Source organism: Lissotriton helveticus, chromosome 4_1, assembly GCF_964261635.1.
Source record: "Lissotriton helveticus chromosome 4_1, aLisHel1.1, whole genome shotgun sequence".
NCBI lineage: Eukaryota > Metazoa > Chordata > Amphibia > Caudata > Salamandridae > Lissotriton > Lissotriton helveticus.
The window spans coordinates 187,776,086-187,800,194 of record NC_136063.1 but is presented as its reverse complement, the minus strand read 5'-3'; the positions used below and the strand labels follow the sequence as shown (position 1 = coordinate 187,800,194).

The following is a 24,109-nucleotide window of genomic DNA, read 5'->3' as shown; positions in this document are numbered from 1 at the left end:
AACTGTCGCCGCTCAATCTCCACGCATGGAGGTGGAGACTGGACAGGTTCGGGTGGAGGACCGTCCCCTGCTGCTGCGACAGAAGGTCCTCCTGAAGGGGCAGGCGGATCGAGGGACCGACTGTCATGCTGAGTAGCTCGGGATACCAGTACCTTCGAGCCCAGTCCGGAGCCACAAGGATAACTTGGGCCCGGTCGCGCCTGATCTTCTTCAGCACTCTGGGCAGAAGTGGTATAGGCGGAAAGGCGTACAACAGACCGCAACTCCACTCGCGCCGAAAGGCGTCGCCGAGCGAGTGCCGTCCTGGAAACTCCAACGCGCAGAACTGATGACATTGCGCGTTCTCTTCTGTGGCGAATAGATCTAACCAAGGCTCTCCCCATTGCTGAAAGAGGCCTCTCGCCACATCCGAGTTCAGACGCCATTCGTGATCCACCGAGCACCGACGGCTGAGTTCGTCCGCCCTGGCGTTCAGAGAACCTGCCAGGTGTTGAACCGTCAGAGTCACGCCCTGACGTTCCAGCCATTGCCAGAGGCGCAGAGCCTCTTGGCAAAGGGTCCACGACCCCACACCGCCCTGTTTGTTGCAGTACCACATGGCGGTGGTGTTGTCCGTGAACACCTGCACTACACTCCCGTTGACAAAGGGGAGGAATGCCTTCAGTGCTAGGCGAATCGCCCGCAGCTCCAACATGTTGATATGGAGCCGGGACTCCGCCGGAGACCAGAGGCCTCTGATCTCCGCCTCTCCCAAGTGGCCACCCCAGCCTTGGAGGGACGCGTCCGTCACAACCACGTGCTCCGGTTGGGGAAGGGAGAGGGATCTGCCCCTGACCCAATCGCGGTCCGTAAGCCACCACTGCAACTGTCTCGCAGTGCCCTCCGAGATCAGGACATGGTCGGATAGGTTGCCCTGATGCTGGGCCCACTGAAACTTCAGGTCCCACTGCAGAGCCCGCATCCGCCATCTGGCGTGATGCACCAGAAGGATGCAGGAGGCCATCAGCCCCAGAAGCCGCAGCGTCAACCTGACCGAAACCCGGGATAACGGCTGAAAGATGGGAATCAGAGCCTGAATATCCCGGACCCGCCGTTCCGGAGGATAAACCCGAAACTGCGCCGAGTCGAGTCGAGAACCGCTCCGATGAAAAGGAGCTTTTGAGAGGGACACAGGTGTGATTTCGGCACATTGATGGAAAACCCCAGCTCGTGCAGGAGGTCTGCCGTCATCTGAAGGTGGTGGACGACTGTCTGGGGCGAGCCCGCCTTCAACAGCCAGTCGTCGAGGTAGGGGAAGACTGAAACCCCTAACCGGCGCAGATGAGCTGCGACCACCGCCATCACTTTCGTGAACACCCGTGGGGCGCTGGTAAGGCCGAATGGGAGCACGATAAACTGAAAGTGCTCGTGGCCTACCGTGAACCGGAGGTAACGCCGGTGGGCCGGCAGGACGGGGATGTGAAAATACGCATCCTGCAAGTCCAACGCTACCATCCAGTCTTGTGGGTCTAGAGCAGCCAAGACCTGAGCCAAAGTCAACATCTTGAACTTCTCCTTCCGGAGGAAGCCGTTGACGTTCCGTAGATCCAAGATAGGACGCAGGCCTCCCTTGTCCTTCTTGGGTACCAGAAAGTAGTGGGAGTAGCAACCACACCCTACTTCTGGCCCAGGAACGCGCTCGATGGCCCCCTTGGCCAAGAGGGCCGTAACTTCCTCCTGCAGAAGTGTCAAGTGGTCCCCCGACACACGGTGGTTCTGCGGTGGCATGGCTGGAGGAGTGGACTCGAAGGGGAGGGCATAGCCCCTTCGGACAAGCTGCAGCACCCACCTGTCCGATGTTATCGCGCGCCAGCGGGAGTGGTGATGGCGAACCCTGCCACCCACTGGCGTCACGTGAGCCCGAAAGCTCGGACTAGGAAGGCTTGGATGCCGCAGCGGAGGGAGGCGTGGACTGACCACGACGCTGGCCTCTACCGCCACCACGGCGGAAACCACGGGCGCCACCGCGCTGGGGAGCGCTCTGCGCCGCGTGGCTGGCAGCACGTGTGGGACCTCCCCTCCCTTGGCCACGAAAGGGCCGAAACGAACCCGTCTGCTGGCGCTGGGTCGAGAGACCCAAGGACTTGGCCGTGACCCTGGAGTCCTTGAAGCGCTCCAGCGCGTGGTCCGCTTTGTCACCAAATAGGCGACTGCCATCAAATGGCATGTCCATAAGTGTATTTTGGACGTCTTGTGAGAAGTTGGCAGATCTCAGCCAGGCATGGCGACGAATCGCCACCGTAGTGGACATGGCCCGTCCCAGTGAGTCTGTGGTGTCCAGACCACAACGGATCGAGTACCGCGCCGCATCCCGGCCTTCAACCAAGGCCCGGGTGAGCTTGTCCCGCACTTCCTGGGGGCATTGCGGCAAACACTCCTCGACCGTATCCCACAGGGAGTGGGTGTAGCGGCCCAAGAGGCACGCGGTGTTACAAGACCGCAGTCCAGCGCTCAAAGAGGAAAACACTTTTTTACCAAATTGGTCGTACCTCTTTGATTCCCGGTCGGGCGGAGCCGACGGAAATGCGGACTGTGAAGTGGAGGCCTGGATCACCAGACTCTCCGGGGAGGGATGGGTGGACAGGAAGGCAGGGTCGTCCGAGCATGGACGGTGACGCCTGGCAACGTTCCGGTCAACCGGCGCACCAGAAGCGGGCCTGGACCAGGTGCCCAGAAGGACATCCGTCAGGGCCTCATTAAACGGCAGCAGAGGCTCCTGGGGGCATGACTGCGGTTTAAAAACTTCCGTCAGAATATTCGGTTTTACCTTCGCGACGGGGAGCTCAAGGTGTAAGGCCTTGGCAGCCCTCATCAGGACCACCGAATAGGCAGCACCCGCCTCGGACGCCACAGGGGACGGAGAGACAAACCCAGGGTTGGGCGACTCGTCCAGGCCACTGGCATCACCCAGATCACCTACCCAGTCCACATCATACTGGCAGGCACGGGATAGAGGGTCCTCAGACCCCTCCCAACCCTCTCCATACTCCTCCTCATCATACCCATATTCTGGATCGACGATATAGACATCGGGGTCAACGGGCCCCATCGGCGTCGGATCCGGCGTCGGCCGACGCCGGTCCGGCTCCGAGTCCGGAGTCGGGGAGGAAAGGGGGGTGGCGCCGCGCGGCGTCGGTGCCGGGGACCCGACGCCGGCCGGAGCCGACGGCGGAGTCGCCGCACCACGCGGGGGCGGTACCACGGGTTGGCCCACAGGAACCGACGCCGGAGAGGCCGGGAGACCAGCCGGCGACGAACCAGAGGGAACCAGCGGCGCCGGGGCCGGAGCCACCGGCGGCGCCGGGGCAGGAGCACCCGAACCGCTCGGGCCCCCAGACGGGACCGACGGGCCCGCAGGCGCCGAAGGCCCCGCCGGAGAAGACCTCGCCCTCATAGCAATGAGGAAGGCCTCGATCTCCTCACGCGACGCGCCTTCCCCAGGGACCGACAGGTGTGGGGTAGACGGCGTCGGCGACCCATGCGGGACCGCGGGGGTGGGGTCACCCGAGCCCCCGGCCGCAGCACGCGGGCGTCGGGGGGAGTCGGGGGTGCGATGGCGACGCCCCGACTTCTTGTGCTTACCTGACGAGCCGGAGGAATGGTGGCGACTCCCGGAGCGCCCATGGCGGCTCCGCGACCGTTCCCTCGACCGCTCCCTCGACCTCCGACCGGACCGGGACCGCTCTCGACGCGGGGCCGACAACCGGAGCTCGAGAAGCTTGCGGGACCGCTCCCGCCTAGCTTTTCCAGTCAAGGCCCGACAGTCGACGCAGGACTCCACGTCGTGGTCCGCGCCCAGACACCGGAGGCAGAGTCGATGGTGGTCGGTGACCGACATCAGGCGGTCGCACTCGTCACAACTCTTGAAACCGGGCATCCTACCGGCACCGTAAAGATCAATTAGTTAACAAAAAACTTGGTCAAAAGACCGGAGTACTGCTCTTCGGATCTGCGCTAACTGGCGCGGAAAAAAGAAGAACTGACGTCAGCGCGCGGAGGCGGCGTCTATATACTCCAGCGACGTCATCACGGCGCACGACGCCGAGCCGCAGGGGACGCCTGCAGACGACGCCTACCGACGCGCAGGGGTACTGCTACGCAAAAGTTTCCGGATCCAGACTGACGCCTGGGGATATTCTAAGGTAAGGAATCTAATACTAACCTGTTTCTTTCAGATAGCTGGCTTTTCAAAATGAACTTGCTGGATTACTCTGCTCACCTAGCTCCTATGTTTTAGGTACCTGGATACAACAGTGAGGTCACTGTTGCGCATTATTGTGATGCTTCATTTTTCTGTTCGTGGTGTATTTGCACACTGTGGAAGACTGGCATTTTACAGTGTTCTTTGCCGCTGGACCTTCTGCTCAATGACTTGGTGGCACTCTTCCGCTCCAATGCTAAATGTACAGCATAGACGCTGGACTCCACACAGGTCTCTCCTAGGAGATGCATTGATTCAGGGAGGCTGGCACTATGATGGAGAGGACGCTCAACCTCCTGGTGCAAGTCGACGAGCCCCTGGAGCAAACTGACTGGGATGCACCATGTTATTAGTATGCTACCAGGACCTTCTGAAGGCAAAAACACCACTCTCACGCACAATTTGTTGTGTTTGCTAATCAGAGTTTCTTCTATGTGATTATTCCAAATAAGTAAAACGTTTATTTCTGGCCTTGCCAATGTTTTTAGATCTACCTTTTCCAGCATTTTTTTTCCGCAATATTTGAAATGATTTGATTTAAAATTTGTAAAGCGCACGAATGCCCTGAGGCGTCTTGGCGCTGAAATTGCTTCCTCTGGACAAATCGCTTTCAATTAGCCTCTAAATATTTAATCACATTACACCCTTCAGTTAGCTCTTTATTAGTTTCTTTACTCTTGTATTATAACATGGATCTTACCTTCACATCATCTCACCGCATTCATGAACATCTTTCAACTGTATTCAAAGTGTCACCGTGAGACAGATAATACAGATACATTAAAATAAACTGATTATCGCACTCAGCAACTAGTATTTAGACATTTTGAACCGCAGACACATATTAAAAGAAAGTTGCACCATCTACGAGCATGAAGAAGTTTCTGAATCTGATTCTGATTCGGTGTGTGGAGATGGAAGAAAATGTTCATGTTAATGTTAAATGAACTTGTAACGCGCACGGCTGCCCCAGCCAAGGGGCGTCCCGGCGCTTGCTGTAGGAAGGTGTACCAGTAGTGAGTGTTTGTTCTGTCACAGTGAGGCAATTGTATGTTAACAGAAGAGATGGGTTTTTATCGCTTTCTTGAAGGGTAGTAGTTCCTCAATTCTTCGAATATGAATAGGGAGTCCATTCCAGAGTCTTGCGGCGAGGTGTCTGAATGACCGACCGCCCATTCTTGCTAGTTTGAAGCGGGGCACTACTGCTAAGTTCTGTCCTTCTGAACGCAGCGCACGTCGGGGGACATACGATGTGAGAAGACGACATAGCATGGGGGGATGCGGTTTTAAGGATTTTAAATGCAAGACAGAGGGTTTTATAGTGGATCCTTTTTTCTACGGGAAGCCAATGGAGTTTCGTGAGTGGACACTGACTTATAGCGTGGGAGACCGGTTAACGCTCTCGCTGCGGCGTTCTGGACTCGCTGGAGTCTAGCTTCCTCTGCTACGTTTGCCCCTAACAAGAGACAAGATTGCTGACTGCACCACAATTTGGAGGGTTTGGTGGTCAAATTTTTTTTAAATCGGTCTAAGATTGCGTAAAATACCAAAACGGGTAGCTGCCACCTTTTTGGTATGATGGGTAAAAGACAGACCCACCCAGACTCCCAGGTTTCTTACATGTCCTTTGCATTCGGGAGGTTGGCCAAGTGTCTCTGGCCACCAGTTGTTTCCCCAGGTCGTTGTTTCTTTTCCCACCAGTAACACTTCCGTTTTACCGGCGTTCAGCTGGAGACAGTTCGTTGTCATCCAGCTGGTGATGTCGATAACCGTCTGCTTGAAATTTTGTGCACTAAGACCGCTTTCGTTGTCCAGTGTCACCACCAGCTGGGTATCGTCGGCGTATGTCACTAGTGAGAGACCATGTTTCCTGGCTATTTCTGCCAGGGGTTGGACGTAGACATTGAACAGGGTAGGGCTCAGAGCTGACCCTTGGGGCACACCCTGTTCAATGTGGTGTTCTTTAGATAAAAAAGGAGGGGTAGAAACTCTAAAGGATCTGCCCGAAAGGAAAGCTTTGAACCATTTGAGGGCATGCCCTGTTATTCCTATCCCTTCCAGCCTCGACAGCAAAATCTCATGTGACACCGTATCGAAGGCAGCACTGACATCTAAAAGAATCAGTGCTGCCGTCCCCCAGAGTCTAATATGGTACGGAGATGTTCTGTCACACTAAGAAGAGCTGTCTCAGTGCTGTGGCCAGCGCGGAAGCCGTGTTGAGACCTATCCAGGATGGCATTGGATATCAGATGATTGGTCAGGATAGAGTTGACATGGGCTTCTGCTACTTTTGCCGGCCAGGGGAGGAGAGATATAGGTCTAAAGTTTTCAGTAGGGCGGGGTCTAACGTGGGTTTTTTTATGATGGGAGTCACCCAGGCTTGCTTCCATCTCATGGGTACAATGGCTGTCGAGAAGGATAGATTTATCATATCTCTAAGAGGGCCTAGGACCGTCCAGTCAGAATTTCGAAATAGTTCCGGTTTCAGGGGATCTGCAGGTGAGCCTGACTTAATTTTATTACATAGTTTAAGAAAGTCATCTTGGCTGAGTGCTGGAATATCAGAAAGATTAGGCCTATTCAGGTCAGCTTGAGGAGTGAGGTGAGTATTTGTTGGGAAAGTGCTATAAATTTTCTTAATTTTATCGATAAAAAAAGACGCCATGTTGTCACAGAATGCAGAGGATATATTGGAGTTGTTTATCGATTTCTTAGCACTAAGCTCTTTCAATATCCTAAAGATAGTCTGTGAAGCATTATCACTATTCTTAATTTCAGTGGTGTAGTACTCCGTTCGAGTCCTGCAAATATTGCGATGATAGCTTTTTTGTACTTGAATATAGAGGGCTTTAAGTGTGGGATCATATTCTCTCCTCCATCTTCGTTCGGCTTTTTTGCATTCTTTCTTTTGCAGGGAAAGTGCTTCATTGAACCAGGGACTAGATTCATGGGTACGAGCCTTGATCCATTTAGCTGGTATCAGGGAGTCTAAGGCCTTGCTGATCTACTCACAAAACTGATCATAGTTTTGATCAGGGTCTTCACTTGGTTGAGGGGGATTCATTATAAGGAGTGCATGGAAGTCTTCAAGCCGTAGCTTCCTCCAAGGTCTTTTCAGGACTTGCTGAGTGGGCTTTGAATTAGTGTCACTATCAAGAGAAATAGTCATTATCACCAAACAGTGATCAGACCACACTATGGGGATAGGGGGTTCAACACTCGCATTGCTTAAGTTTGAAAAGATGGGGTCCAAAAGATGCCCACCATTGTGTGTTGAGCCACTCACTAGCTGGCGGAGCTGGAGGGCATCCAGATCAGCTAGCAAGGTGTTGATCTTGGTATCAGAAGTGAGGTCAAAATGAATGTTTAAGTCACCTATAATGGTGAAATTAGCGGTGTCGGTGATCAAGGAGCATAAATGCTCTAGGAGCGAGATAGTGAAATTTGTGCTTGCTCCCGGGGGCCTGTATATCAGAAGACCTATAAAACTAAGTTGAGAGTTTATCTTGATGGTGAATCGTGCACATTCACTATCCTTGATTTCTAATCTCGATATGTGGCAAATAAAGTCCGATTCAGCCATTATTGCTATCCCCCCTGACCTGGAGTGTCTATTCAGCGTATGTGTGGTATATCCCACGGGGGTGGCAAGATTGATGACTGAGTTCATATCGTCTTGGAGCCAAGTCTAGGTTAAAAATAGAATATCTAATGAATAATTGGAAAGTAACTCGTGAATTTCCAAGCAGTGTTTCTGCATAGATCTTACATTCAGCTGGCCTATTCTGATTCGATGGGGCATGACTTTATTCAGGGACGGTAGTCGTGAGGGACTCGGGAGAGAGATGCCACAGGGGCATGACAAAAAACCTCGCCTACATGAGGGATTTACTTAGGCACACTCACTGGTCGAGCCTTTTAGTGCTAATATAGATTGCCTAGAGTAAGATATTACCTCTTCTCTTGTGTCGCCATAATTCCTGGCGAAAGGCGACGTGCTGGCGCGGATGGGCGCAGACGGGCAGGACTCTGGCACGACTCCGGCGCAGGTCCAGCGCGTCCGCTGTTCGCGTCCGCTGCGCAGAGGCATGCCCGCCCCCTTATATGCGCGACTAGAGCGCATCACAGCACTCAAGCACACCCAATATGTCTGCCGTGGATTCTTGGCCGGGACCGACTCGACAGCGTCAACGCTCGGCTGCGAGTGGCCCAGGCAGCAAGGAGGTGAAGGAAGGGAAATAAAGGCTTCTCAGATCAAGCCTAAGCCCTTAGAGTTACGTTTTTAAAATCGTTATTTTAAAATATAATCGTGGCAAAAACAGACACAGCCTCCCGGCTTCCGCCTCAGGAGGATACAAACAGACAAACAGCTATTCAGGCGCTTGGCTCAGGGGGACCCCTTATATGCGCGATTAGAGCGCGTCACAGCACTCAAGCACACCCAATATGTCTGCCGTGGATTCTTGGCCGGGACCGACTCGACAGCGTCAACGCTCGGCTGCGAGTGGCCCAGGCAGAAGGGAGGTGAAGGAAGGGAAATAAAGGCTTCTCAGATCAAGCCTAAGCCCTTAGAGTTACGTTTTTAAAATCGTTATTTCTAAATATAATCGTGGCAAAAACAGACACAGCCTCCCGGCTTCCGCCTCAGGAGGATACAAACAGACAAACAGCTAATCTGAAAAGAGGTGTGGCGCCGCGGCTAGGGCGACTGACTCCCGAGACTGGGGATCACGGTTCGATCCCCGGCACCGATGGCAGATTAGCCCTGCACCATGTAACTCTGGGCAATAGCTTGCTTAATCTTCCCGACAGCCCCCAGCGCCTAGAGACCCTTGTTGGGTGATTGTACGCTTTCCAAATGTGAATTATTATTATTGTAATAAGGGGGATGTCAGTTTATTACACGGCTGTCACGTGCCATGACTGTTTCGGGGGACACATGGTCCACCCAAGCACTCATGGAGTAGCACCCTCAGGGTGAAAAGGCGTAAGGCAGAGAAGCCTGGCATGATCTGAGGGTGCAACAGCAGCTAGGAACTCTGCACCAAGGCGAGAGTCTCCGCTCGACGGTGCAAAGCAGGGGGGATAAGAGGGGTCTATTTGGTTCGGGAAAAGGCTGCAGCTCTCAGTTGACTGCTATGCTTTACAAGAACTGTGACAAATCGATCATGCTGAAACACTGTCAGGAACTAGGTACTTTCACCATCACCAGGTTTACTCACACCACTGGAGAAGGGTCAGTGAGAAAGACCCTCCTAAGCTGAAGGCAGCTTTTGTGTTAGTTAATAACTTACATAGTGGCCAAGTCCTTACTTACCGTATGAATTTATTTTCAAATGATAAAATCCACCATCTCTCCTGCAGGGTCAGTGCACTCTTACTCGGCAAGCAAGACAGGCCCCAACATATGTACTGCAGAGAGCACAGAAAACAATCACCAAGGTACCTCGTATTGTTCAAACACCTGCGAAAGAGGCGTGAACTCAGGCAAAAAGTCTTGCAGAACCGAGCTGGTGAAGTGTCCTTCTCGTCAGTCTTGGATGTCATGGCAGTAGTGCTTCATGAACGTATGGAGTCAACGCTACGCTGCATGGGACCAACAGTCTGTGTGCCGGAGCGCCGTTACTAAACTATCTGAGTATTCCAAGGTGAGGAATCTGCGGTAGAAGTATCCATCAGAAAAAAGTCATTTTCAGTTTCGCCTAAAAGGTGGCAAGAAACAAACTAGTTGAACATAAGAGTGAGTCTAAGATTAAATATTTTATATATGAGTTTAAAATAGAAGCATGAAATTCTCCATATTACATAAGGAAAAACCTAATTACTCGGTAAGCAAGAGGCATCACGGCGCATGACATCGCAGCGCATGGCATCACAAGAGGTGACATCAGATCTTAAGCCCTCACATATATGTATAGCAGGTCTATCATGAGTACATTTGAGCAGATTTCGAGTATACTTGCAAACCCTCCTGATTTAGGCAGAAGAGTCACACTTTTGTAAACTTCACATAAACCAATGTTGCCTTTTGTCAGCGTAAAGCTTCCTCTACCCATAGTGCCTTAAAATGAAAAATAGTGATATTTAAATTATTACAACGCCTCCTCAGGGGTAGTATGCGCTATATAACTGCTATTTATTTTGTGCAAATACTTGGAAAGATCAACACATCTGACTTCTTACAGTGCATGCATATCTCCTAAACAGATCCTGAACAAAGTGAAAAGGTGCCTCTCCTAAGTATGTATGAAGAGCTACCAAGGTGTGAGCCTTTGTTTCCCCTCTGCTTCATATGCTTCTAGGTGTGAGGTTCCTGACTGCTGCCAGCCAGGAGATTCAAACAAAAGGAGGCCTGATGACCCCTCAAATTCGTCCTTTGTTATGGGCCCAGCAGGAGTCAGAAAATAGACATCCCCATCCCTTCCCTGCCTGCACGTTGTTGCAGATCGAAAGCAGATAACGTCCAGGCGCTGCTGAAAGTGTCCCTGTGGGGACGAATTCAGCATCTTTTTCAGTGGGGCCCAAAATCTTGCCAGGGTGGACGGCGTCCATCCTGTGAAAAAAGTGGGTGGACGCCTTCCACCCGCGTGTAGCCCCGACTCGTGCCCTGGAAAAACATATACTTACAACACACAATGTTATGTTCATACTAACACAGCAACAAATGGGTAAGGCCCTAGTATAGAATAGGTGGTGTTTTGGAAGAAATGTTTCAGCTGCCAAACAAGTTATTCGTTATTGTATCTGGCGAGGGTTTGAACCTGCAGAACGCTAAGCCCTGCAGTGTGATGTGCAACGCACTGAGCTACCTCAGCAGCAGTTCTTTAAATAGGAAAAAATGGTACCTGAAGCCCATTTTTAATGAACTGAAAATTCGTACTTGCAGACAGGAAGTGATAGGCTGGCTGGGGGGGTCCTCTATAATACTGGCCTGCCGGGGAGTAAAATTCTTGGCAGAGGTAAGAAAACGGTTGGGGCAAGTGGAGCTGGAATAATATACAGGAGAAAGCTGTCCTTCACCATTGCCTAAGGATCCCCAATGATACACATGGACTGTATGCAAAGTCGAATAAAAGCCCAGTAAGCAGGTAGAAGCTGATCATTGCCAAATTTTAAATGTTGCAATTTTAAGGTTGTTTTGATATTAATTGAAAAGATTGTTTTTGTATAGTTATTTTATAATGGGAAGATTGTAAAGATTTTAATTAATCATACAGTAAAAACACTTTGACTAGGAAATAATGCAGGTACTCATTAAATTGAGCTGGCGGTGTTTGAGTGGGCGGGGCTAACGGCAAATCATGATGATACTTAATGACTTCTATAATAGTTCTATAATAGTTGCAGCACATACCAGAACATGAGAACTGTGTTTATATAAACAAAACTGTTTAACTCATTACACAAAATGAAATCCAAAATGGTGTTATGTTAACATTTCCTTGTTTTGTACTAGTTGCACCTTCTAAATGCTGTACTGGAAATTGCTGTTTGGCACAGTACTATATATGTTTGAACATGGGAGTAGTCAGAAAATTAAAATATCCCCACTTCGAACCAAAGCTTTTATCGCACCAAGCAAATGAAGCAACTCATCCCGACCCATCGATCTATCCATTCGTCCTTTCATCCTACCATCCTACCATCCTACCATTTACCTGCTGCTGTTGTCCACCATTTAACCTTTACATTCTGTTGTCTATTCAGTCTTTCATCCCTCATTCCGTTATTCACCATTCCGCCTGTCCACCGCCTGTCCACCCTTCCATATCCAAACCTAATCATCATCTACAAACCTATCCATCCACCCTTCCAATCATTCATCTCTTTATCCACCCTTTCACTCATCCATCAATCCTTTTGCTCATCCATCCATCAACCTTTTCACGCCTTCATTCATCCACCCTTGCACTTCCTCCGTCCTCGTTTTCACTCTGTCATCCATCCTCCCTCACTTTCATTCAGCCAATCATTTTCACTTATCCACCCATCAGCCCTTTTATCCATCCATCCTCTTTCACTCATCGATCTTTTCATTAATTCATTCATCCGTCTATACAGCCACCCTTTCACTCACCCATCCATCCAGCCTTTCACTCGCACACCCATCCATCCTTTCACTCACTCACTCACCGACCCCTCACTCAGCAACTCTCCCTTTTACGTTATTTATTAACCTCTGTCGCCAAACAGACATGCACACACAAAGCACACACATTTTTAAAAAGATGCCTCCTGAGAGTGTCTCAATTCCCTGCCTCTTTCTCTCACCAAAAACAAGCATACACATGCAGGCAAAGACACAGATATAAGCAGACACAAAAAAAGACTCCGGTTTGATTAAAGCCATTTGAAACTCTTTACCCCCCCGTGGCTTTCCTTATTGGCAGTGAGCAGACTGCCTTGATTCCCGTAAGCACAAATGCACACGATAGTGTGAATGTGATTGACAGCACAAGGCCTGAATGTACCCTGCTCTAACACAGCGTGATGGTGAGCACCCGGACGTTAAGCAAATGAGCCCTGCTGAATAGCTCATCTGTGGCTCAGATCAGGGCTACAGAAGCATCGCCTTGGCTGTCAGACAAGTTCCACTCCTGCTCACCAGCACCCGCAGCCCCTGACCCTGCCCTTTCATAAGTACTGGTACTCTACTCGGCAGTAGAGAAGTGGCGGTACTCAGAGTGATAAAGCTAGGAAATTCCATGATTCAGTACTGGTGAGTACCGGCCCATTTAAAGCACTCACTGCTCAGCAGCAATGTAAAGTGGTTACCCAACCAAAGAAAAATAGCATTAGCGACGCAAAAGATTCTTATACAAAGCACATCACTTCTACCACGTGCAGGTTTAGGTCTTGGAACTGATACAGCATTCTACTGAACAGTTGCAGACACAGATGTCGGATCATTCCCACATCACACGGCGGAAAAAGGTTTGCGGCACGGGCATACATAATGAGGCGCTATCGGAAGACGAGAGCATCCGAGTTCACGACAAGCTACTTCATTAAGGGTCTCGTCTACCGGAACATACCATTTTTTTTACAAATGACTCCTCGTGTTCGCCTTCAAGCCTTCCTGCATGCACAACTGATCGAGCTTCAGAGTCTCAGTGGCCAATTAAAAAATTAGAGCAGGGAGAAGGCAGGACAATTTTGATAAATACACAGTCTAAACGGAGAGCAACAGCTCTCCGTTTAGACTGTGTATTTATCTGAACTGAATAGGGCTAACCTATAAAATGGAGCATTTTTAAGAAATTTGACATGTTAAACTAATACGGATATCTTTTTGCAACCAATGACTAAATGCTTTTTGGGGTGTCTACTTCACAGTACAGATTCTGATTATATATTTCATGCCTGCAACCATACCATCTCTTTCACATGAAAGAGCATGACACCAAGTATTTAAGCAGTTTGTGGGATGATTAGGTGACCAGTGTTAGACCTGGCATCTGTTGTCATGGTCTCCCTGAAGCTTTATAGCTTTTGATCTTTTTTGCTAGCTTTAGGACGTGAGCGCAATGCAGTGCAAAAGCGATGTCCTTGTCATTTACATACTGTGGATCGGTGTATACATGATTGGCTGATTTGAATTAGATGTAAGTCCCTTGGCATTGGGTAAGACTTATAACCAGGGCATGCATCTCAAATGCACTTCAGAGGGCCTGCACCCTGGTTGTGCCATCCACAGAAGTAGTTCATTGATTGTGCCACAGTTTTGCCCTGATGGGGCCATTTGTGCAAGGGTCACTGTCACTCAGTTTGGCATTTAAATAGCTACTTGCCAAGGTTCAGCATGTCTCCTGCTATATCGGAGTTCTCCCTGGTGACAGTGTGCGGTGTTGGGAAGAGGTTGGGCAGGTGTGTGCATGTGGTGCCTGGAAGAGTAGTGAATGACACCGAATGGTGTGTTCAGTATGATGGGGCCTGCTTTTCGCACTGGGTAAGCATGAGGGGTGTGAGGAAAGGTTATCGAGCATTATTTCCTACAGGCAGAATAGAAGCAATATAGTGTTTGGTATCGAGCTCGTAATGGTGAATCTTCTCCTGTAGTGGGAGTGGGTTCGATATATGCTATTGGAAATGCCACTTTGGAAAAGTGCTTAGAACAAATGACAATGTCTCAACTTGTAATATTTAGAAGACCGTTATAAAAAACATGCACAATCTTTGTAAAAGACAGGGAGACTTGAAATTTTGTTAGAATAACGCAAGGAGCGGTCTGTATTTAGAACAAACTGGGCAAAATGGGACAGTATCAGCACTATTTCACTATTTACATTAAATGTGAGTGTAACCCGTAAAAAACGTTTGCACGTATGTGCTCGTGAAAAACAAGGTGAATGACGCAAGTGACAAGTTGAACAGCGGAGAGCAGAGCAGAACAAATAGTAGTGACAATATTTACAAGAGAACTTTTCAGTTCAGGAGTAGTTTGTTACAAATAATTAATTGGAGTTGACAATTTGGTGAACCGTGGAGTTGCGCCTAGAGTTGCCCTGGGAGGTCAATGATGTTTCGCCCTGTAGTAGGTTCAGGTCATCTTCAGGGCCAGGTTACAATTTTATCCGTGCTGATCAGAACGGGGTTCCACAGTAGGGTAACACTAATATATCCAAGAATTTAGTGTGTCAATGCCCGGGGCGAGGGGGAGGAAGAGGCACTGCCAGCTGGGGTGCACAGAAACAAATCCACTAGCTGGAAGTACGTGGAGACAAGGCTTACTGTCGGCATCCAGTGAGTCACTGTTCATCCGGGAACAGTACGACGACGAGTGGTATAGGTGGGTCTTAGAAGTCCGGGAACCGGCATCGTGTGGAAGACATTCGGGGACTCAATTGTAGGTATATGCAGGGAGTAGAGGTCCAACAGGATCCTCAGGGGGAAAGCACAGCATGTCAGCTCCTTGCATTATTCTAACAAACGTTCAAGTCTCAGTCTTTACTTTTTTGCAACGATCGTGCATGTTTTATAGAGCAATCTACTAAATATTACCGGTTGAGACGTTGTCATTTGTTATACACACTTATCACCCAGGTCTCAAATGGGTATACGGGTAACCTTCTGTTATTTGGTTTCAGTACTTTGGAAAAGTGGGCATTTCGATGCTCATGGCTCTTTGTGAATTAGGAGATAGGCCGACAGGCACAATCGGCTGCTAGTTGGGCAGCCAAATCTGTGCATTCCTGATAGAAAGTCATAAACTAGGGGCTCACAGGAAACTGAGGACCTCTGAGGGGCCATTTCTAAGGCAGGTACGTGGGGGTGGAATTGGCACCTGCATTCCAAAGAGTAGGGTGTTGGCCCCACTAAACAGTGCGATCAAACCTCCCTAGATAGGATGGCAGACAGGACAACATTTAGAGAGGGTCTGTGCATTTCAAAGGTGGCCTTTTGAACTGTTTGTATCTATAAAGGCCACTGTGGGTATAACTACTGGGTTTTCGGCCTCTAAAAGTAGATATGTTTATGGATTTGGAACTATACTATGCTGGATGGATACTGGGACATTGACACAAGTAATCCTTGGGACAGGAGGGACTGCAACTGGACTATCTGCAGACTTGTGCTGGCTTGGAGCTTGTTGTGTTCCAGGAAGGGGGACTATCACTTGGTGGCTTTTGCCTGGATGTTGCTGGCCTGCAGCTAAGTGCCAACTGTCATAGTCTTGGTCTCCAAGTATTCTCCATAGACCGGTGAGCTGGCCTCCTGTCCACTACATCCCAAGTACACAAAGGCTCTGACTGTCTCCACGAGATTGTAAGGTCCCCACTGGGAGCGGAGGAGACAGGTGGAAGTGATCATGGTTGGGACAAGGACTGTCCTGACAAATACCATCATCTTGCTGTGCAAGAGGAGTGTGCATGTAAAGATAAGCAGCCATCTGAGGTGCCAGGCCGTGAGGAAGTTCAAGGAGTGCGGGGGATACTTGAAGAGTTCGAAGGACCCATGCTTGCAACCAGGGTACATGTGCTAGCTTGTGCTCCAGAGCAAGTGGTGTCCGAGAGGTGCTGGGAGAACCCGAGTCAGGAGCTGAGACTGTCTTTGGCATCCAGATCAGGAGGACAACAGTGCCTGACATCGCGCCCTCTGTCCGAGGTTGGTGGCTCCCTCTCCCTGGACCAACATCGCAGAGTGGTTTGTTGTGGAAAATACTATAGCGATACAAAAGGGGATGATGGACGGAGCATTTGAGCAAATCAAACACTCACCTCCAGTCAACTGATCTGGGTTTAATCCATCACCATTCTTTAGCCCACTCAGCCACCCCAGTTCAGACATTGCCATATGCAAATCAGTCTGACCCTGTGCCTCATGGGAACAGTCCAGCCCGTATTGCCAAGCCATGTCTTCCCTGGACCGGAAACAAGCATCCTGGGACCGGTTTCGGATTCATAATCCTCATCAGCCAGGCTATCTTGAATCCAGTGGCCAAGTGAGCAAGGGACTCACGTCTGAGCATACCCTGCCACACTTAGGGCGAACAAAGCGATACAAAAGGGGATGATGGATGGAGCGTTTGAGCAAATCAAACACTCACCCTCAGTCAACTGATCTGGGTTTAATCCATCACCATTCTTTAGCCCACTCAGCCACCCCAGTTCAGACATTGCCATATGCAAATCAGTCTGACCCTGTGCCTCATGGGAACAGTCCAGCCCGAACTGCCAAGCCATGTCTTCCCTGGACCGGAAACAAGCATCCTGGGACCGGTTTCGGATTCATAATCCTCATCAGCCAGGCTATCTTGAATCCAGTGGCCAAGTGAGCAAGGGACTCACTTCTGAGCATACCCTGCCACACTTAGGGCGAACAAAGCGATACAAAAGGGGATGATGGATGGAGCATCTGAACCAATCAAACACTCACACCCAGTCAACAGATCTGGGTTTAATCCATCACCGCCAGAAACCTGTCCTCGGAAGCTTGTTTCCAGTCCAGGGAAGGCATGGCTTGGCAGTTCGGGCTGGACTGTTCCCATGGAGGCACAGGGTCAGACTGATTTTCATATAGCCATGTCTGAACTGGGGTGGCAGAGTGGGCTAAAGAACGGTGATGGATTAAACCCAGATCTTTTGACTGGGTGTGAGTGTTTGATTGATTGATTCAGATGCTCCGTCTATCACCACCCCCTTTTGTACCGCGTGGAAAATACTATGACAAGACCTGTGTTGTTTCTGTGCCTTGTGGGCATTTGCAGCTGACTGTCGGGGTTTATGGCAGGTCACACCTCCGCTTCAGGGGAAAACATTTCTCCAGACATGGAAGCATGCTAGCTTCCTGGGTCACAACCTTTTGTCTATTGATGAGAGGTGGGGATCACGAGCTCGCACTCGTGCAGGTGCCGTCAGGCGCCTGGAGGTCTAATTCGCAAACTTGTGGTGGATTGAAGCTTGTCATGCTACAGGAAGGGGACTATTACTTGATGGATTTTGCCTGGATGTTACTGGCCTGCAGCTAAGTACCAACTGTCGTGGCCTTGGTCTTGAAGTGCACTCCAAGGGCCGGTAAGCTGGCCTCCTGTCCAAAAGATCCCAGGGACACAAAGGATCTCACTGTCTCCACAAGATCGTAAGGAACACACTGGGTGCAGTGGAGACAGGTGGAAGTGATCGTGGACAAGGACTGTCCTGACATACACCATCTTCTTGTTGTGCAAGAGGAGTGCCAGAAAGTGAGAAGTGCGGGGAGCTTGCAGAGTCTGAGGGACCCCTGCTCTGTACCATGGGACAAGTGCTAGCTTGCACTCGAAAGTGTATGGTGTCCGAGGGGTGTTTGGGGAAAGTGACCTGGGAGCTGAGGCTGTCTTCAGTCTCCAGATCCAGAGGACAACAGTGCCTGACATTGTGGCCTCTGTCTAAGGTTGGTGGCTCCCTCTACCTGACCCGTGCTGAAGGGTGCTTTGTTGTGGAAAACACTGTGACAAGATCCAAGAGGTTTCGTGTTCTTTCTGGTCATCTGCAGCGGACTGTCAGCTGTACAGCAGGTCACATCTCCACTTAAGGGGAAAACATTTCTCCAGACGTGGAAGTGCACCAGCTTTCTGGGTCAGGGGGAGGATACCGATCCCAACCTCGTGCATGTGCCGTCGGGCACCGGGATGTCTAATCGGGATGGACGAAAGTAAGTGTTTCTTTCCGTGTTAGGTGGTTCTGTCTAATCAACAAGGCACCAGGTAGGGCAACATGCATCGTTGGCTGGTGGAATTGAATTACTGAGGGTATGTGTCACGAGGCGTAGTCAGAGACCTGTGATTGTTTGACCTTTCTGCAATAAGAAAGTACGACAATTTACATAGAACTTTAAAGTGTAAAAGGTTGACTTTTGCGTATAACTGTACAGTGTATATACAAAGTGTATCTCGTTTTGATTTCAGTGTGTGTGTGTGTGTGTGTGTGTAATGCACAGACAAGTGTTTTTATACATACGTGAGGAGTTTTCTTGTGGCGTGCGCAGTGTGTTGCGAGGAGGGTGTTGTGCCAATACTTTACACTCGAGCTCTCAGGATAAGCCTGAATGCTTGGTTCCAAGCTATCAGAGGGTGAGCACAGGTTATCGGACAAGTGTGTTGTACGCATCCTATCTGGAAAGGTAGATTTTGACTGGCTTCGATGCGTCCTAGCCAACCCAAATATGCTTGGTCTAACAACCATGTATTATTATAATGAATAAAATAACTGATGCCATTCATTGCTAAGATATCGCAATAATACTAAGGCAGAGTCAGCCAGCTGTATGAAGAGCTTAGGGTGCTTTCCCAATACGATGGATTTTAAGATGCAATACTGAAGCATGTAGGATTCACCTCAAGCTGACCTTTCAGAGGTGACCATGACATGTAGACTATCAAGGGTATGTATGGCCACTGAAAAGATTTCCCGCCAGCGATTTGAGGACCAGAGGCTCCCTGCCCCTATCAGTAACCTTGTGCCACATTTGGAGAAACGATACAGAAAAGGGGGTGGTGATGAACAGAGTGTCTGAATTAAGCAGACCACTCTTACCCAGTCCAAAGATCAGGGCTTGATCCATCACCGTTATTTATCTCACTGCCCCATCCCAGCTCAGAACCTGGCTATATGCAAATTAGTCTGTCCCTGGCCCAGTGCATCATGGGAACAGGGCAGACCAAACTACCAAGCCAATTCTTCACCAGAAAGGAGACAAGCTACCCTTGTTGTAAATAACATTTGGAGAAAGGCCTCCTTGGGGTTACAGAAAGAAGCAATATTTGGGTTCTGCATTAAACTGACAAACGAAAGCTAGAGATGCTTTTATCCTAATAAATTACAGACGATAAATACTGATTGTTAGAAGGTGGTTCTGACACTATGGGCCGCCCGGATTTTTCGCTTTTTGAGCACCTAATTGTTGAGCTTTTACTGTGGGGGAGCCTCATAATCTGGGACTCACCCACAGTGAACTCATAATGAAGGAGACTGCATGGAGATTTTACTGGTGTCCGCCTGGCTTGACCAGGCCGCTGCGCAGCAGCTGGAGTATGGGACATCGTGCTGGTTACATGCAGACACAGGTGTACATGCGTGTGCACACGTGTAGGGGCTGCGCAGGGGAGATTCCTAGCGTGCACAGTCCAGGAGCAGCTACAGAGGGAATGGCGTGACCAGCTTATGCAGAATTGGGTGGTGACATGGAATAGGCTTTATACCCTGGGAAGAAACATGCCAGGGAAAGTCAGTGTGTTTTACTGTGTTTTTACTTCATTATTTCCCTATGGGGATGTGGGAACCATGGCTAAAATGACTTCCACAAAGCCTACAGATTCCAGACACGCACAAATGTCCAGTGTAGCAGATGTGAAAATGAGTATTCTGCAAAGTCCAAAGTCATATTTGTACTGCTTTTGGGTCGTCCAGAAATGTCATATTTCTCTGAGTCTCTGACTGGGGTCTGGCCATGGCAGGTTAGATTAATGACCTTTCTTCCCAGAGCAAGATCTTCCCTCCAAGGAGAAAAGATAGGTGGAGCCAATCCATCAACTGCTGTCGCTGGGTGCCAGGCACCAGTTTGCACCCAGGAGAGAAGGCAGTGAAGGGGGAAGGAGTTGGGTTTCAGAGGCCATGTGGCCAGAGACACTGGACGACTCCATTTTGAACTACCCAGAGGCTGGACAAGAAGGAGGTAGGGGGCAGGGAAGTGATGTGTCGCTGTGTGATAGGACACACAGAGACTTCCTGCCAGCCCCCTACTCAACTTTTAAAAAGTACTTGCACAGGAAGAGAAGCTCTCTCTGGGGTGTGGTCTGCGGAGGCGAAAGGTGCTGGAGCCTGGTGCAATGGGCAGTTGGAAGGAGGAAACCCCTGACTGCCCCCCAGGCCCCTAACAGCGCCAGAAGAAGAGCCTAGGATCGTGGCGCAGAAGAGGAGGCCTCTGCGCAGGGAGAAGAGAGGCGCAGGGAGGACATGAAAACCGCTCCCTGCAGAATGCACCCTCTTGGAGACCCAGAGGACGAAAGAGACTGCTCCCAGAGGCTGGGGGACACCACCAGGAGCGAGAAGACGCAAAAATGGGGCAGATCGGACCCCCAGGGGCTGAGATATGGCCCCCAGAAGGTGAGCGACCTTTGACCCCTAAGAAGACCAACGACGAAGCGCGTGGGGCTCCGCCGCCGGTCCCAGAGATGCCCCCGGGGTGGGTCAGGTCCCGGAGGCTTCCCCCCAAAAGAAGTAAAGCCGGGGTGCGCCGTGGGGTGCGCCGTCGCGCACCCCGTGAATATGCCCCCGCGGGGTGCCAGGAGCCCACTCTGGCGCCCCGCCGAAACCTGTGCTGGGGAGCGCCGTCGCGCTCCCCCTGAAGTGGTGCGGGAGTTGAGGGGCCCGGGAGCCCAACTCCGGGCCCCGTGTGAGGAGGCGGGGGCGGGAGGCGCCGTCGCGCCCTCCCGCAAAGAAGATAGGAGGAGGGGCCCGGGACCCCATCCCCGGGCCCCGCGGCGCCTGAGTGAGGGGGAGCGCCGTCGCGCCCCCCCGAACGAGTCCGGGGGCCCGGGCCCCCATCCCCGGGCCCCGAAGTCAGGAGGAAGGAGGGGGGGGAGTGCCGCTGCACTCCCCCGAGGCCAGCGGGAGCCGCGCTGGTCTCCGTGTCTGCCCGTCTGCCCGCCGGCGCGGGCAGACGAGAACTGAAGGGCCGGCTCCCGCGGTCGCACACAAGGGTGCGGGCCGAGCGGGGAGCCGGCGGGGGCAGCCAGGGGTGGGCTCCTTGGACTGCCCTCCAGCATGGAAGGCCGTAGGGGTCCCGGGTGGGACCGGGGCCCCCAGAGAAGAGAAGGAGGAGCCAGGGGGCCCGGGTGGGACCGGGCCCCCAACCAAAGCGCCGCGGACCCTTACCTGGGGGTCCTGGTGGGACCGGGCCCCCCAACGAGGCCTGAGGATGCGGCGAAGCCGCCGGCGGATCAGCGCGGCTCTCCCCAGCACAGCGGGAGAGCCGCTCATCCAATATGCAGGAAAAGGAGCGAAATCGCCCCAGAATGCCTTGCAAGGCATTAGGAAGTCGGCTGTTTCGGGTGCTGGTGGCCCCCAGAGGAGGGGGGGTCACTCAATTGTTGAAGGAGGGGCAGGGGGAGCTGCAGGAGCAACGCAGCCTCCCCCAGCCCAAAGAAGAAAAGTCCCACCCCAAGTGTCTTGGGGGTTCTAAGGAATCAACCCCGCCAGGGCTCTTCTGGCGGTTTACATCTTCTGGGCTGGAACTTTTGTTCTTCAGCTGAGGGTGTTGTGGATACTGCATCAAGGAGTGAAGGGCTGAGGTGGGGATGCCTAGAAGGGCATCCCCTGGAGGTGAAGAGGTGTAATTGCACTGAACTGCGATTATCAATGGTTATTTCTTGTAGAGGGACTGACTTTCACCTGGTTACTGTGAGGTGCTGGTGCAAGGTGATGCCATATGAAAAATAGATTTAAGTGGCTAGACATTCCTGCTAGGGTGTCTGACAGTAGATACTTAAACCTGTGATTTTATCTGTGATGCCTTTAGGGGCTGTAATTGCAATGCATTCTAATGATATCCAAATGTGCTGAGTACTGTCATTCTAAAGTGTGCGTAAACATGTATTCTTGCAGCTGCGCTTAGGTGAAGACCCCAGACTGTTAGCCCTTAAGATGAAGAGGTGAATACTGTATGGTCGGTAGGAGATGCTCAGTCAGGGTCATGTGTCACCAAGGCAGGTGTAGCCTGTTTAATGCTTGTGGAGGTAATGGGGGGGTTCGCTATTGGGATGGTGTCAGTGCGCAGGGCCCTCGCTCCAGATTAAGACCAATTCACTGCATTGGGGCAAGATGATGTGCATACATGGGAGTGGTGGTACTAGACCCCACCCCCGCTGCGGGAGGGGTGGAGATGTTGTGCAATGTCACAAAGTAATTCCATCAGCTTATGTATATTTGTAAATTGGTGCATAGTATTGAGTGGTGTGTGTGTTTAATAAATGTACTCTTACTTTTATAAAGCAAAGTACAGACTGGACAATCAATTATTGAGTGTTATTTTTGCGCACCTGCAAATGGCGATTACTAGCCCACACCACCTCCCTTGAGTAATCCTCAGACTGCTCTGCAACGCTACCCTCTGAGAGTCAGGCGCTGCCCTAGGGTGTTTGGTTCCCAGTGAAGGACAAATGTGTCATGTTATTTGTGCAGGCCTCACAGATACTGCCTCGTTTTCCAACACTGATGAAAACTAAAACTGTATTCTGCAACGTCAGGCTGGAGTCCTCATCTTCTGCTTGATTGATATATTTTCTGTTGAATGCATTCCAGTCATGGAAATTCATTTCTACTGTTTAAGGGTGTAAAAGGTCTTGACCTTACCTTAGGCACCCTAAACAGAATGACTGCTGGGCCATATAACCTAGCTCTTACACATGAACATAGTTGTTTCTGCTTAAACCATCTTAAACTTGTGGCTACTCAACTTACTTGCTTCCTGTTCCACAAAGAGGTGCAAGGAGGTTTAATGGCGGTAGTACTTTACAAACCCTTATAATAAATCTATCCCATGGTCCCTGGACAAACCCTGAAGTCTTGTATCCTGTCCTGCAGATTTCAGCAAAAGCGTGCCCTGGAGCACCACCTGACTGACAGGGCTTACTCTCATCTACCTGCAAAGTCAAAAAAACGAACTCCTGGAAACACAATATTTAGGAATCATAAACATGCGGGATCATTCAATCACCCCTACTGCAATCATTTAACTCTCGGTTATGTCTCCGGTCCAAAGACAATATTGTACCAAGGGTATCAGGTTGTGGAGAGCTTTAATACCGTTTGTGATAGAAACACATCTATTTTTTTTTAATAAATATTAAGTTTTATGACAACATCTCAGCTTGTTGTCGGTTAATACATTTGACAATATCACCTACCATTAATTCAAGAACATAAGCAAAATGCGGAGCAAATACAAAAAAGTGTTTTTTCATAAAAAAATCATGAACATAATTATAAAGAAGCAAACAATTCAAAACATGCCAAGGGAGAGGCACATAAGACACCAACCCCATATGCCTATTTCCACTGCTAAGCTGTATGAATCATAGCTCGAGACGCGCGCTTTTTCCGGTTAATTGCCATCTATTGCATGCCAAAGTTCATCAGGTTTACTCCAAACTGTGGCTTACTCATGCCAAGAGAGCGAGGCACTCCAAGGGTGTTCTTTTGAAAACACGAATTCTAGCGTCGCTCCGGATAAAAGCGCTATATAAATCGCACAGTACGCAGATTGTTCTGAAATCATCTTTCTGTTTATTCTCACTGCAGGAAAGTGATAGATATGTATGTGCCTACCTGTTTACTGCTCCTCTGTCCTGTGGGAAGCAACGATTTTGATTTCTCTGCAATTTTCTGTAAAGGA

At 50.4% G+C, this 24,109-nt stretch overlaps 1 protein-coding gene across 3 annotated transcripts in view; it reads right to left on the bottom strand.

Annotated features, from left to right (window-relative positions):
- TSNARE1 (t-SNARE domain containing 1) overlaps positions 1-24,109 on the bottom strand; it is a 1,194,676-nt gene that overhangs the window by 339,134 nt on the left and 831,433 nt on the right. For all 3 annotated transcript variants that reach the window (XM_078686668.1, XM_078686667.1, XM_078686669.1), the window contains one exon: positions 24,043-24,099. In XM_078686668.1, the coding sequence (XP_078542794.1) occupies positions 24,043-24,099 (57 nt within the window). The remainder of the gene's footprint in view (positions 1-24,042; positions 24,100-24,109) is intronic.